The 13,412-nt window shown below is 37.0% G+C and overlaps 1 protein-coding gene across 6 annotated transcripts in view; it reads left to right on the forward strand.

Annotated features, from left to right (window-relative positions):
- The window catches only part of brip1.L (BRCA1 interacting helicase 1 L homeolog), a 129,420-nt gene that overhangs the window by 28,644 nt on the left and 87,364 nt on the right, over positions 1-13,412 (forward strand). For all 6 annotated transcript variants that reach the window (XM_018244908.2, XM_018244909.2, XM_041580917.1 and 3 more), the window contains 6 exon segments: positions 4,209-4,490; positions 9,022-9,243; positions 9,444-9,643; positions 10,519-10,651; positions 11,201-11,355; positions 12,175-12,340. In XM_018244908.2, coding sequence (XP_018100397.1) covers positions 4,209-4,490; positions 9,022-9,243; positions 9,444-9,643; positions 10,519-10,651; positions 11,201-11,355; positions 12,175-12,340 — 1,158 coding nt within the window.

A 13,412-nucleotide genomic window follows, 5' to 3' on the forward strand; every position in this document is an offset into this window, starting at 1 on the left:
CTCACTCAAGCAAGAAAAGTTGATTGCTTTCCTGATTGGGATAAATCTCAACAATAGTTACCAGAAGACAGACATATAAGCCTGAACTTCACTTTGACACTCTTAATATATAGTCAGTATAGTCTGAGTTTGGACCACAACCATTTTTTTACATATCTGGATGATGTTTCAAAGGGGTGGCGGGGTAGGTATGGGTCCTAACCATGGGTCTGCTTCCCTCTATTTACACTACTGTTTCCAACAAAGATTCCAGGTTGGCTATTCCTGTTCTCTTTAGTGGAATGAAATGCAAGAAAATGAATGTGTCATCGGTGTAACTATTCTGCTGTGTTGTTAGAGACATAATTCTAATTTATTTTAGCTATTCAGTGCATTAAATTGCAAGCAGAAATTAATTAAATGTATCCAGTGTTATCATGACTGGAATTTGACCACTGGTGAAGGTTGGGCACTTGTGCCAGGAGCAACCCACCCCCATAACATACAGGTAAAAAATACAGGTATGTGTTTAACTATTGACCAATAAATGTATGTGTGCTGAATGGTTGCTATAGGTGAGTAGACTTGTAATGACTGTTCAACCTTTTATTACATTTCCCCTGTAGGCTTCACTGGGGCAGCAACTTTTAATATGGTAAAATGTTGTAATATAAATGTTTAGTAATAGTTAATGCAGATATTTAATTCGGATAACAGTTGTAAGGGAAATGCCCTAGTGGGTGGAGAATAGTAAGTTATAAAAAAGGAGGTTTCAGGCAGGGATTGAGGTGTCATGGGAAGAGAAATGAGCAGCAGGCTCTGCAACAGTAGAGTCATCTCTTGGAAGAGCTACTGAGCCTAGATAGAGTGCGGTCTATTGGTATAACCGTATGCTCAAGGATATGTAAGATAGCTAGGTGACTAGCATGGACAGCTATGGCAACAACTAGGAGTGGGTATAGTCTTCCCAGCCGGAAACCCGCCAGGCAGGGCTGAAGAGGAGAGGCTGATCCAGATAGAGCTGTCCAGGGCCCAAGAGGGGGTTCCTGCGATCGTGAGTCCCCCTGGCAGGGTGCAGTTACGGGAAGAGTCATATGAGTAAAGCCAGGAGATTGGGCCCTGTGAATGTGCTGCTGTTCCGTTGAAGGCCGTGACAAATAAAGAGAATGTTTTTGACTATAACTTTCTGCATCATATGTATTTACTGGAGGCTTTCCCCCACACCAAAGGTCGGCGGTATGTTGTTGGTTAGTACGGGCAAGGCATAGGAGATTGCCTCCGTTACAAACTGTAAACTGATGTATAGTCTCTGTAAAGCACTGCGGAATCTGTTAGCACAATGTAAATAAAGGAAAATAATAATGAGTTTGAATTAATAATATGTCTATATTTCACCACAAAGGTTATGTTATTCCCTGTGTAATGTCAAACTGGTTGGAGTAGAATTACATATCCTTTTTGCTGAAATAAACAGTAGTCATTTTTCATTAGCTTTTGTTTTTCATTAGCTTTTGTCTTAAATATAAAAGCTAGGAATGTTTCCTCAGATTTATGTCCAATGTCCAGGGCTCTGCTTCCTACACGATAGCACTATTCTTTTGTTAAAGAATTTGTTCTAGGGCACTTTAACCTAGTGCTTTGCTTTAAACAAATACAGTAGATGTTTTTTTTTGATTAAGTCTAGGGATTTAATCAGTGAATGAAGAATTCCCTTGAGGCAAGGCTGAACGTTTAACAATGCTTAATCAATGTGCTCACTGATACAGGAATAGAGATTTCTCTTTGGAGATAAAAGGCTTCTAAAGACACCATTGCTAGAATGTATGTTCATTGATCAACTTTATAGAAATACTTAGTAGGGATGCACCGAATCCAGGATTCGGTTTGGTATTCGACCATTTTAAACAGGATTCGGCAGAATCCTTGTGCCTGGCCAAACCGAATCCTTAAAATCATGTGACTTTTCTTTACAAAACAAGGAAGTAAAAGATTTTTAGCTGTGCACTTTGTGCACGCCTCTCTTTTTCCCTCCCGCTCCCTGATTTGCATATGTAGATTAGGGTTCGGATTCTTTCACAAAGGATTCGGCCGAATCCAAAAAAGTGAATTCGGTGCATCCATAATACTTAGTGATTTATTTTAAACTGATAAGTTACATTTATTCAAATTGATATGCTCTGAATCTACCGTTTTTGAAATTATTCAAATTTTCCACTAAAGTTTTGGCCAAACAGTTAACTGAATTCAAAGGTTTCTTTACATACTCATTTGTGAGCAAAAATCAGCCTAAAAAATCTATTTGACTTTAGCTGTTTATTGTTTCAAATGATTAAAGGTATGGGACCTGGGTTTTATGGATATGTAATTTGGATCACCAGTCTACTAAAAAAAATCTATCAAACATTAATTAAACCCAATAGGATTATTTTGCCTCCAGTAAGATTAATTATATCTTAACTAGTGTTTTATTAATACAGAGAAAAAGAAAATGATTATTTTTTTAAATATAACGTATTTGTTTAAAATGAAGGCTATGGGATACGGCCTTCGTGAAATTCGGAGCTTTCTGTATAACATGTTTCCGAATAATGGATCTCGTACCTTAATATTCATCCATCTCCATCTTTGGGTGGGGATGTGTGTGTGTGTGTGTGTGTATGTATATATCTATCTATATATCTATATCTTTTTATGTTTATACGTGCTTGTGGTTTAGCTATTTTTATGCACGCGATATTGGACTTTAATTACATGACGTGAGCACGATTTATACGTGAATGCTTAGTGGGTATATGGCCACATGGGGGGTTGGGGTTATTCACATAAATAATTAATATTGATTTAGCTAATATGACCTTTTATGGTTAAACCTTATAGACAACTAATTTGTATATATACACTAAATTCTTTTATACACCAACCTTGGGTTATATTTAATAAATGATTTATACCAGTATTGGGTTCCAATACAGCTTGGCTCAAATATGCCCTGACTGGGTTGTCCTAACACCATGAATAGAGTTGACCATCAAGTTTGTTTTTGAAGGGTTAATACCAGTTTGTGGGGGTTAATTACCATATGAGAGGAGTTAATGTTTCTTATCCAAAGGGTGGGGCCTGTTGCATGTTTCTGTCCTAAAGTGTGGGTTATATCAGTTATATTACATTTCATAAGGGCTTTATGTATGAAAATTGAGGGTGTTCACTTTAACAAAGACCTATAATCTTATCTCTGTTTTAGATACTAATTGTAACATTAAACTTTTAAATGATTAGCTCCACCTATGGTAGCAGTTAATAGCCAAAATAGCAACAGAATGTTACTTAGTATTTTATTTTTTAACTATTTTGATTAACAATGTATATTGTAGGAGAGGTTGAGTTTAAATGTTAGTGAGTTTTTGTTATTATTAAAAGTGATATACCGAATGAGTGTATAGTTTTTAAATATGTGTATGCTAATTATGTTACGCATACTGACGATTGTGCTGACACGTCTTTCCCAATCTGACCTTTTCCCGCCATTCTGTGTATTTAAGACATTTCTGTAATATCCCTCAGTACTTTGAGAAAGGCCTCTGTAGAGGTCGAAACGTCAGTCTCCTTTGTGAATAAAATTTTTTAGTTTCTTAAATCCTGAGAGTGCGGACCTTATTCTGTATGATATTGTATCTATATATCTATCTCTATATCTCTCTCTCTCTCTCTCTCTCTCTCTCTCTCTCTCTCTCTCTCTCTCTCTCTCTCAATCTCTAATCGTAATCTCAATCTCTAATCGTAATCTCAATCTCTAATCGTAATCTCAAATCTCTAATCTCTCTCTTGCAATATATGGGGATATTCAAAGTCGCCTTGGAGTTCCATGACCTGTATAAAAACGTCTTTCTGCCTTGTGCTTTTATATGGTCATGGAACTCCTCGGTAACTTATAATATCCTTATATTTTACATGAGGGTTTACTTTATTCACTATATTAAGTGTTATGTATATATTATGTGTTAATGTATTATATTTTATGCAGTTGGTTACATATTGTGCATATTGCAGTTCTGCATTTTTTGCATTCACATTCCTGCATCTACTCTCATCTATAAAGAAGGGTTGTATGCAGGATGTGCTTATCTCTCTCCCTCTTTCCAGTGATCAGTATAAAATAACTAAAATTTCAATTTATTGGGTATAAATACGAATTTATGTATTTCTCATTATTGTAATGTATTTTGTTGCAGTCTGCTGGGCCTTGCAGTCTGTGTTTTTGTGGTCAGACCAAAGAAGAGGATAAAGCTACTGAAAAGTGCAAGAAGGAAAACGGAGAGAAGCCAAAAGTGCCCAAAATATTTTTCGGTACACGTACACATAAGCAGATCGCCCAGATAACAAGAGAACTAAGGAGGACAGCTTACTCAAGTGTTCGCATGACCATACTGTCAAGTAGGGAACACACCTGTGTTCACCCGGATATTCACTCAAACAGGAATGAAAGGTGCAAGGAACTTCTAGAAGCAAAGGATGTAAGTTAACTGTTCATTTTGAAATGTGACCGATCCTTTATTTGTGTATTGATGCCTTAAATATCACTTTCCAAACTGGCAAATACATACTTATCTGCATAATGCTGCCCATGTAGTAGGCTGGTTATCTGAAATACCTTTGCAAACTGAATTATATTAAATCATGCCATACAAAGAAGTTGCTGGGGGCCCTAGGTAGGCTGGAGGCTATAAACATTCTCTTAAGGGTGCTATGCATCTCCTGGGTGTTAATTCCAACTGAATTCACATGTTCATCTTGCAGAAATGCAGATTTGGTTACATTAGAACTAAACTGAAATTTTCAGTAATCAGGTTGGTGCCGTAGGAATAACTAAAGCAAGTGTCTGACTAGATGTTTTACAGCTTTGGTAACACAAGAAATGCAGCAGAATAATCCCTGTGGCATATAGGGCATATTCCTTGCCAACTGAAAAGCACCTGTAAGTGCCCGAACAGTCTGTCATTTAGTTAAATGTGTTTGGGCTTTGTATACACGTAATGAAGACTCGCATATCGATAATAGAGCGAATGTCAAGGTTCTCTTATTCTGTAATTAGCATTGTTTTAGCTTACATACCACTGGTTTCATTCTTCTCAGTGTTTGAAAGGAATGCGCAGCACCCAATTAAAAAAAAGATTTTATATTAATTTTAGTATTTTACACTTGAACTTTTGTTTGCAAATGATCATATTTTTTTAGTTGTATTTGAACACATAACCTGAAAGGCCAACACATTAAATACTGTACAATATGAACTAAATTAGGTACAATGTATAATTATATGCATGTTAGCAATATTTATGCATAAATGCAGTTATGGTTTATGGAAGTGCATTTGTGCCAAGGATAGGAAAAGATGTTTTCTTTCTTTTCATTGCTTTAGAAGTTGTTTTTAAGTGTTACCTCTATACACACAAAGGGGAACTGCAGCTTTAGCAGGTTTTTATTTCATCCCTTTCGGTACAAGTTAGATCCAGTTACATCTGTAGCAAGGGTGTCAGATAGCCTCCTTGGTGGATGCTCATGTGTCAATGCTAATACATTTTACATTTGTAATCTCACCTCTGAAGAATCTTATGCCGGCCATCAAGTAATAATTTCCACCTGCCCATGTTCTCCATTCCAGCTGGCATCAGTTTTCATGTGAAGCCATCTTATGGTCATCTGGCATCAGCATTGTACTATACGGTGCTAGTTAATACACTTGTATCTCTGTCAGTGAGGGAAAACGGTTGGAAAATGCAGCTGCACGTTAAACAACAACTACTAATAAAGCAAATATAAGTGTATGAATGCAGTAAATTTGTAAAACTGATATCAACTATCTTTATTGTTGAACGGTAATGTATTGAAATGTTTTACCACAAAGTATAATTTATAAATGAGAATGAAAACATTTTTTAGCTCAAAAATGGTCAACTATTTATTCTGAATCAGAATTTATGTAGGAGGGCATTGGTTAATGGATAACATGTGAACACAGTTCAGTGGCATTAAGATAATCTGGGCCTTCAAATGAGACTTGTGTATGTTTTGTTACATATAAATAATATTCCAGACAGTTTCTACTGCTATGCCATTAGCTATTTTACCTCTTACTTAACCTGCTATGAAATTGGCCAGAGCCAGGTAAAAAAGTGCCAGGTGAAAAAGTGAATAGGAGCCAGTCTATCCAAACTGTTGCATCCATTAAACTCTCTGTCCCTTTTGATTGGCTAATCTGATACACTCTTTGACCAGCGTATGGCCACTATCGGAAAATGCCTATGGGAAAACAATAGAGCAAATGACTTATATCAGACACAGGCAACTAGCTTGGCCTTGTTTAAAGGGGTCATGTTAAGACTGTGTTTGCATGTTAGAGGAGATCTCCATGTTTTAACGTTAGATACTGACCTTAAAATAGCACATACCAGTCCTTCTAGCTGTGGCAGCTTATTACTTTTTCCAAAGGGCAGAGTATTCAGCCTCACTCAGCACATAGTGAATTGGCGGTAGATATTGAGATCTTTGCTATTAGTCAGCTGACTAGTGCCTTGGTGCTTTCAGCACTTAAGAGATCTAACATTGTAAGACTGTGTAATGGCCACCATTATGGTTTTTTGGTCCTTCTAGTTCCACTGCCCATGTGGTGACTACCTTGCAAGTTACCTATTCCTGTAAAGTGCAGAGCTCAATGCTGTTAACTCTGAGCCCTGGCTACTATTGTGCACGTTGGCTTGTTTTACAACCATTCCTGTGATCTTTAAATGCTTCAGTTATGAGCAAAATTGACTGTTCTTTATTCCCCCTCTTGATTTGTCTTTTCAAGTGGGGAACTCGGCGTGAGTACATTTGATTGATGACTACTGCACTGGGTGGTTAATTTGAGAGTAAGCAAGTTACACAGCCCCATATTTCTACTGCATATCAACTCAGGATCTGGATATCCATGCATGTGAAGATGTGGAGTAATGGTTTAATTGGCAGACATGGGGACGTGTCTGGTTTTCAGGAGGGTGAAGTGTAATAGGTTAAAGTGTTAATGGTTTAAAACAAATGTTAAGTAATGGTTAAAAAGGAGGAATTCACCGGCACACAAGATGTGCTTTAGCAGGGCAAGCCGGTGAATTCCTTCTTATCCTGTAAGTGAGGTGTCTGATCCCTCTACCACTGAGCACCAAGAGAAGAAATTTAGGGTGTGTAAGGTGTGAGGTGATCTCCAACCTTATTTGGAAGTAATGGTATAATAATATTTATGCTGGAGACGTAATTATGTTGCAAATTGACGATCAGTACAGCTACATTTTGCATGTAAATAGATTTTCTGCTAGGCTTTTTTTCACAAAAGTTTACTAAAATTCTTATGATGGAATAGTGGGTAAAGAAAAAAAACAAATGCATGCTGGAAAAAGAAAAACAAAGGCTGAAATTCATTGGCGTATTAACACTGGACTGCACATTTTAAAAAATGCAACATAAAAACACCACGTGAGACCTCAAGGCTGTTTATTCTGGGAATTAAGAAATGATTCGGCTACACGCAAATATATGCGGCCTACTTTTGTGCTCTTAAATATCAGGTCTACAACAACATATAAAAGATATTTTTTGTGAATAAAATATCTTTTCGCACTTGCCTGTTTTTATGGAGCACACGTTTTATTCGAATATTTAACTTCTACAATCTCAAGATCTTGGAATTGGATGTATTTTTAATGAGAGGTAATTAAGCTGTCGAATTAGGTGTCTGCCTTTAACAGGACTATGGTAATCAAGTGAGTTGATAAACTGATAGCGGAGAAAAGCCGCATGATAAAGTGTGATAGCTGAGCTGACATCTGTTCAGCAAGGTGGTGTTACAGAGGCATGAGTGATGAGTTTTCTTGTTTTGGCATGGATACAAATCTGAATATCCTTTTCCCTAGCTGAATGAGATAATAGAAGATATTTTTGTATGAAAATTGCCTTTTGAAGAACAACGAGGGGTGGTTTACCCGTACAGATATCCTTCAGCTGTTTATTTGATGCAAAGTTTACTGACATTGCTTAACAGCTGGAACTTAGGCCACATAGCATGCTTCTTTACTATCAGTCAGTGCACACTTGTACAGATCAATGCGTGTTCATGAATATAGTCAAAAAATGCTTTCCTCCAAGTTGTCTACGCTTTCCAAACTTTTCTTCTCTCTTCTCCCAGCTGTCCTGCTACTTGTTTCTGACAGACTGGTGATCAGAACTCTTCCTTTAACCATTCTTCTGATTTCCTTCTTCCTTGTAAAAAGACAGGCTGTGAGTTGATGGTTATAGAGTCTATAAAATAGACCGTATATAGCATGGTTGAACTGCTATTTTATAAAGCAAGTAGAAGACACTGTAATGAATAACTATGAATGCCTCCTCTAAGCAAGCAAGAAAATGACTAGAACTTTCACAATTGAAGTAATCTATTCTAATGTTACTTTACTCGCCTATTTGAAATAGGCCTATACTACTCCAAATGCCAAGTACTCCAAGATCAAGATTACTTCAGTGTCCAACTGGAAATTCAAGTCATACAGATATGGTACCTGTTATCCAGAATGCTCGGGACCTGTGGTTTTCCGGATCGTGGATGTTTCCGTAATTTGGATCTTCATAACTTAAGTCTACTAGAAAATTATGTAAAAATTAAATAAATCCAACAGGCTGGTTTTGCTTCCAATAAGGATTAATTATATCTTAGATCTGATCAAGTACATCCTGCTGTATAACTTTGCTCAAGCTTGAATAGCAAATGTGTTTCAACACAGTAATTCTAGTTTTTAATGGTGTATTCATAGAAAGCTTTGACAGATTGAACAGCATAAATAAAAAAGATCATCTTAACCATATTCATCATCTGAACTATGTTTTATACATAGATAACATTTCTTTGAGAAACCGCACAATAGTTCTCTGAAAATTTCAAGTTTTCAGTGTGGAAATTATGTATCTTGGATATGGTTTTCTAAAATGAGCGTTTTTTTCCTTTCTTTTTATTTTTTTAAGGGGCACTCATGTCGCTTTTATCATGGAGTTCACAAAATGAATGAGCAAAGTTTGCTGCAATACAGACATGGCATTGATAAGGCTTGGGACATAGAAGAACTGGTTGGATTGGGCAAAAGGCTACGTGCATGTGCTTACTTTGCTGCCCGGGAGTTGATGCAGGGTGCTGATATTGTTTTCTGCCCATACAATTACCTTTTAGATTCTCAAATCAGGGAGAGCGTAAGTATTTTGAGTTCCTCTTCTACCTCTATTATATAATGAACCAATTTTTCTTATATGTTTTATATTGATTTTACAGTTATTTTCATATTTGTAAATATCCCTATTTAAACTGTGAATGGTCTTGTTCCACTGCTTACTCAGCTGATAAAAATGAATGTATAGCGTTTCATGTATAGCATTTTCAATTTTTGACTTAGATGGAAATTTGCTTGGAGAATCAAGTGGTTATCCTAGACGAAGCCCACAATATTGAAGACTGTGCCCGTGAATCGGCAAGTTTTAGCTGCAGTGATGAGCAGCTGATGTATGCTCGAGATGAGATTGATAGCATGGTGAATCATGGCATCCGAGTTAGTGACCACGAGCCTCTAAGGGCTGTGTGCTACAGTTTAACCAAGTATGTATGCTATTGATTTCATACTGACAAATGAATGGCACATTCATAATGTTTACCTCAAACACACTAAAACAGATTTCTCTTTTCTGCCAACACTAGTATGTTAGTTGTGTGCATTTTACATAAGTGAATCGAAGGTTATTGCCTGCAGAGGATTTCTTTTTCCATGAAACATCCACAGCAATCACAATTTCCAATTGGCCTACAAACACTCAGTTGCACTCTGTCAAACAGCAGGTTTAACTGTTACATATGTTGTCCTACAGAATTTTCTGTAACTTCTGATTAGTTAATGCCCATACACATATTCACGTTAAACCTGGACAGATTACTCTAACTCAGGGGCGATCCTGGCCCCTCCGCCGCCTGAGGCAGCAGCAGTTGCTGCTGCCCCCCATCCCCCGGAAATTTGCTCTTAAAGTACCAGGAGCAGCAATTTTGCTGCCCCTGGTACCTAGTGGGGCGCTGCTGCCTGAGGCGACAGCCTCAACTCGCCTCATTGGCGAAGCACCCCTGCTCTAACTCTTGAAATGTACATGTCAGATTAAGGGATCCTTTAGTAATACTGGGCTAGTAGGGCATGTAAACCAGTCCGTGATTAGGTTTGTTTAGCCATCTGCAAACAAACAATAAATGCAACATTGGTTGATTGCATAAGTAACTGCACAGGTACTACTTTTTAAAGTTATTACATTAAGTAAAGGAGGTTTTGAATAGTGACATTTTCTTTTCACAAACCTTTCAAAACCAGGGAAAAGGAATGCCAAGTGTCCATTAACGCTGCCATTTCTAGCACTTCTACAATTTCTAGAACTATTACATTGTTTTATACAATGGCATGCTTCTTATTAACCTGTAACTGACTTATTTTGCAGCTGGATAAGACAATGTTCTGATCAGCTAGTAGAAAGAGAATATGAAGCATCCTGCAAAGTGTGGAATGGTAAAGAAATTCTCTCAATTTTTCATGACATGGGCATAACAAATGCAACCTTTCCTCTGCTGAAAGTAAGTATGCATTTATTTATGAAAAAATCATATGAAACATTTGGTGACAAATACATTACATTATGAGCTAGTTAAGATAAACCTTGTACGACAATAGACTTTGGCGGCTGAGACTACATGGAGAGCTGACAGAGGAAAATGGCACGGTTGAGCGTATGCCACAGATGTAGGAGTGCACATACAGAACAAAGTCCTTATGTACACAATAGGTGCACATCAATAATTGTGCATACCTTGCAGGAGGGGTCATTACAAACTACAGACAAACATTTTTTTTTTTTTTTAATGTATGAAACAAACTCTTGACTGGATCTGAAAGAATGAACTTGTGCCCTGGAGTGCTGTTAACTATATTTCAGAATCTAAAATTAAAAAATTGTATCAACGTAATTTTAATTTTATATTATTGTACCCTGTACAGGGATTAGTGGGTGTTGGTGTTAATTATATGATTATATCCATTCCATTTTGTCTGTATTCCAATGGCAAACAATTGAAGCTGAATTTTATTTTTCTGCTGTGTAGCTTACTGGCTTTTTTTTTAAATAGGTTAATCTTGCTGCTGTGGTTGAAAAAGAAGAGAAGATAACTATGTTCCATGGGCAGGAAAATGTAATTAAAATTCCTACACTCAGTCCACAATCACAGATGGTTTTAAAGGGCCTGTTTCTGGTTTTGGACTACCTCTTTCGTCAGAATAACAGGTTTGTAAAAGATTGCAGAAGTCATCTATGAGTAACGTACACTTATTATATTATTCTGCATACAGTACAACAGTCCCACAACAGTATACACTTAGTTGCACAAAGCTTGTGAATCTAAAAATGTTCTTAGCTAGATTATACATGGTAACCTTTTGGTAACCCGTGAAATCCTGTTTCTAAGCAGAGTTAGATGGGAGGTAAAACACGGTAAAGTGTAATCAACAATGTTTAAACCATTCGATTATTTGCTCTTATAATTCAAATTTCTGTTAACCTCTTTGTAAACTGTCCTTTTTAGTTTGGAAAACCTACCAAAATTATTTGGCAGAAAAGCTAGGGTGCTGCACTACAGGGGACAAGTAAAAAGACGTATTTTACAAAGTTTACATTTCCACATGGAATAGTCTCCTACTCTACCAAGGTGCAGTGCTGACAATATTAAGTCAAAAGAATTTGCCTGCAAAAAGGCTATCAAAAAAACAGTATCGATATTTTCATAGAGATTATTATTAACTGAAAATAAAATTATTTAATAGGATTGTGGACAACTGCCTTGACTACCATTTCTAGGGTAACGTTTCCCATAAAAGTTGATACACAGCATTGCGGCTCCGTCGCTCAAAATACAGCTGGCTAATACAATTTTATCAATTACAAGTTGTAGAAGCTGGACAGTCAAAAATACTAGAAAGAATTATACCTACATTTTGTAACACATTACAGAAAAATAATATAAAATTGACTCCTATATAAAAGACCTTTTATTAATATTTTTTTTTAAAATAAAGTAAAATCTATTTGTTTTTCCTTATTGTCCAGGTTTGCAGAAGATTATAGAGTTGCCCTTCAGCAATCATATACATGGACAAACAGACCAGATATTCCAGATGAAAATGGATTTTTTGCAAGACCTAGAAGCAGGAGAAGTATTCGACAAAAGATTATGGTCTACACTCTGAATTTCTGGTGTCTAAATCCAGCTGTGGTAATGTGTACTTCATTAAAACAAAGACTCTTAGGTTGATTCTTTAAGATGTCTGTACATAAACAACAGTAAAGTTTTTGACAGATGTCAATTTATGGAGTATTTTTCTCCAAAGGATGCGTGAATATACTACAGTACACAAGTCACTGTCTAGCTCTTTCTCTGTTGGCCCACTAACATTCTACATGTTTATGGACTGGATTATATTGATATGATGATGTTGTGCACAGCAGCCTATAGCACCCATGATCAAAAATTCTTCGAGAGTCACATCCAGTTAACAGCTCTGAACTTTAGGACTGTAGGGATGTTTCCCTAGGGTTCACATTGTGTCACTGTACAGTGCCTTGCAAAAGTATTCACCCTTGGCATTTTTCATGTTTTGTTACCTCACAACCTGGAATTAAAATGGATTGTTTGAGGGTTTGCACCATTTCATTTAGAGAACATGCCTACAACTTTGATGTTTTTTTTTTTTTTATTGTGAAGCAAACATCAAATAACAGAAATCTTCAGCGTGCATAACTGTTCACCCCCTTAAAGTTAGTACATTGTAGAGCGACCTTTTGCTGCAATTACAGCTGCAAGTTGCTTTGGATAAGTCTCTATGAGCTTGCCACTGGGATCTTTGCCCATTTCTTAAGGCAAAACTGCTCCAGCTCTTCATGTTGGATGGTTTTCGCTCATGAAAACCATCCAACATTATGGTTTTCATAGATTCTCAATTGGATCGAGGTCTGAACTTTGACTAGGCCATTCCAACACATTTAAATGTTTCCCCTTAAACCATTCGAGTGTTGCTTTAGCGGTATTCTTTGGGTCATTGTCCTGCTTCAAGGTAAACCTCTGTACCAGTCTCCAATCACAGGCAGACTGACACAGGTTTTGCTCAAGAATATCCCTGTATTTACCACCGTCCATCTTTCCCTTGGCTCGGACCAGTTTTTCCCAGTTCCTACTGCTGAAAAACATCCCCACAGCATGATGCTGCCACCACCATTTTTCACTCTGGTGATGGTGTTCTTGGGGTGATGGAATGTGTTGGGTTTGCACCAGACATAGCATTTTCCTT

This window comes from Xenopus laevis, chromosome 2L (genome assembly GCF_017654675.1).
Source record: "Xenopus laevis strain J_2021 chromosome 2L, Xenopus_laevis_v10.1, whole genome shotgun sequence".
Taxonomy (NCBI): Eukaryota; Metazoa; Chordata; class Amphibia; order Anura; family Pipidae; genus Xenopus; species Xenopus laevis.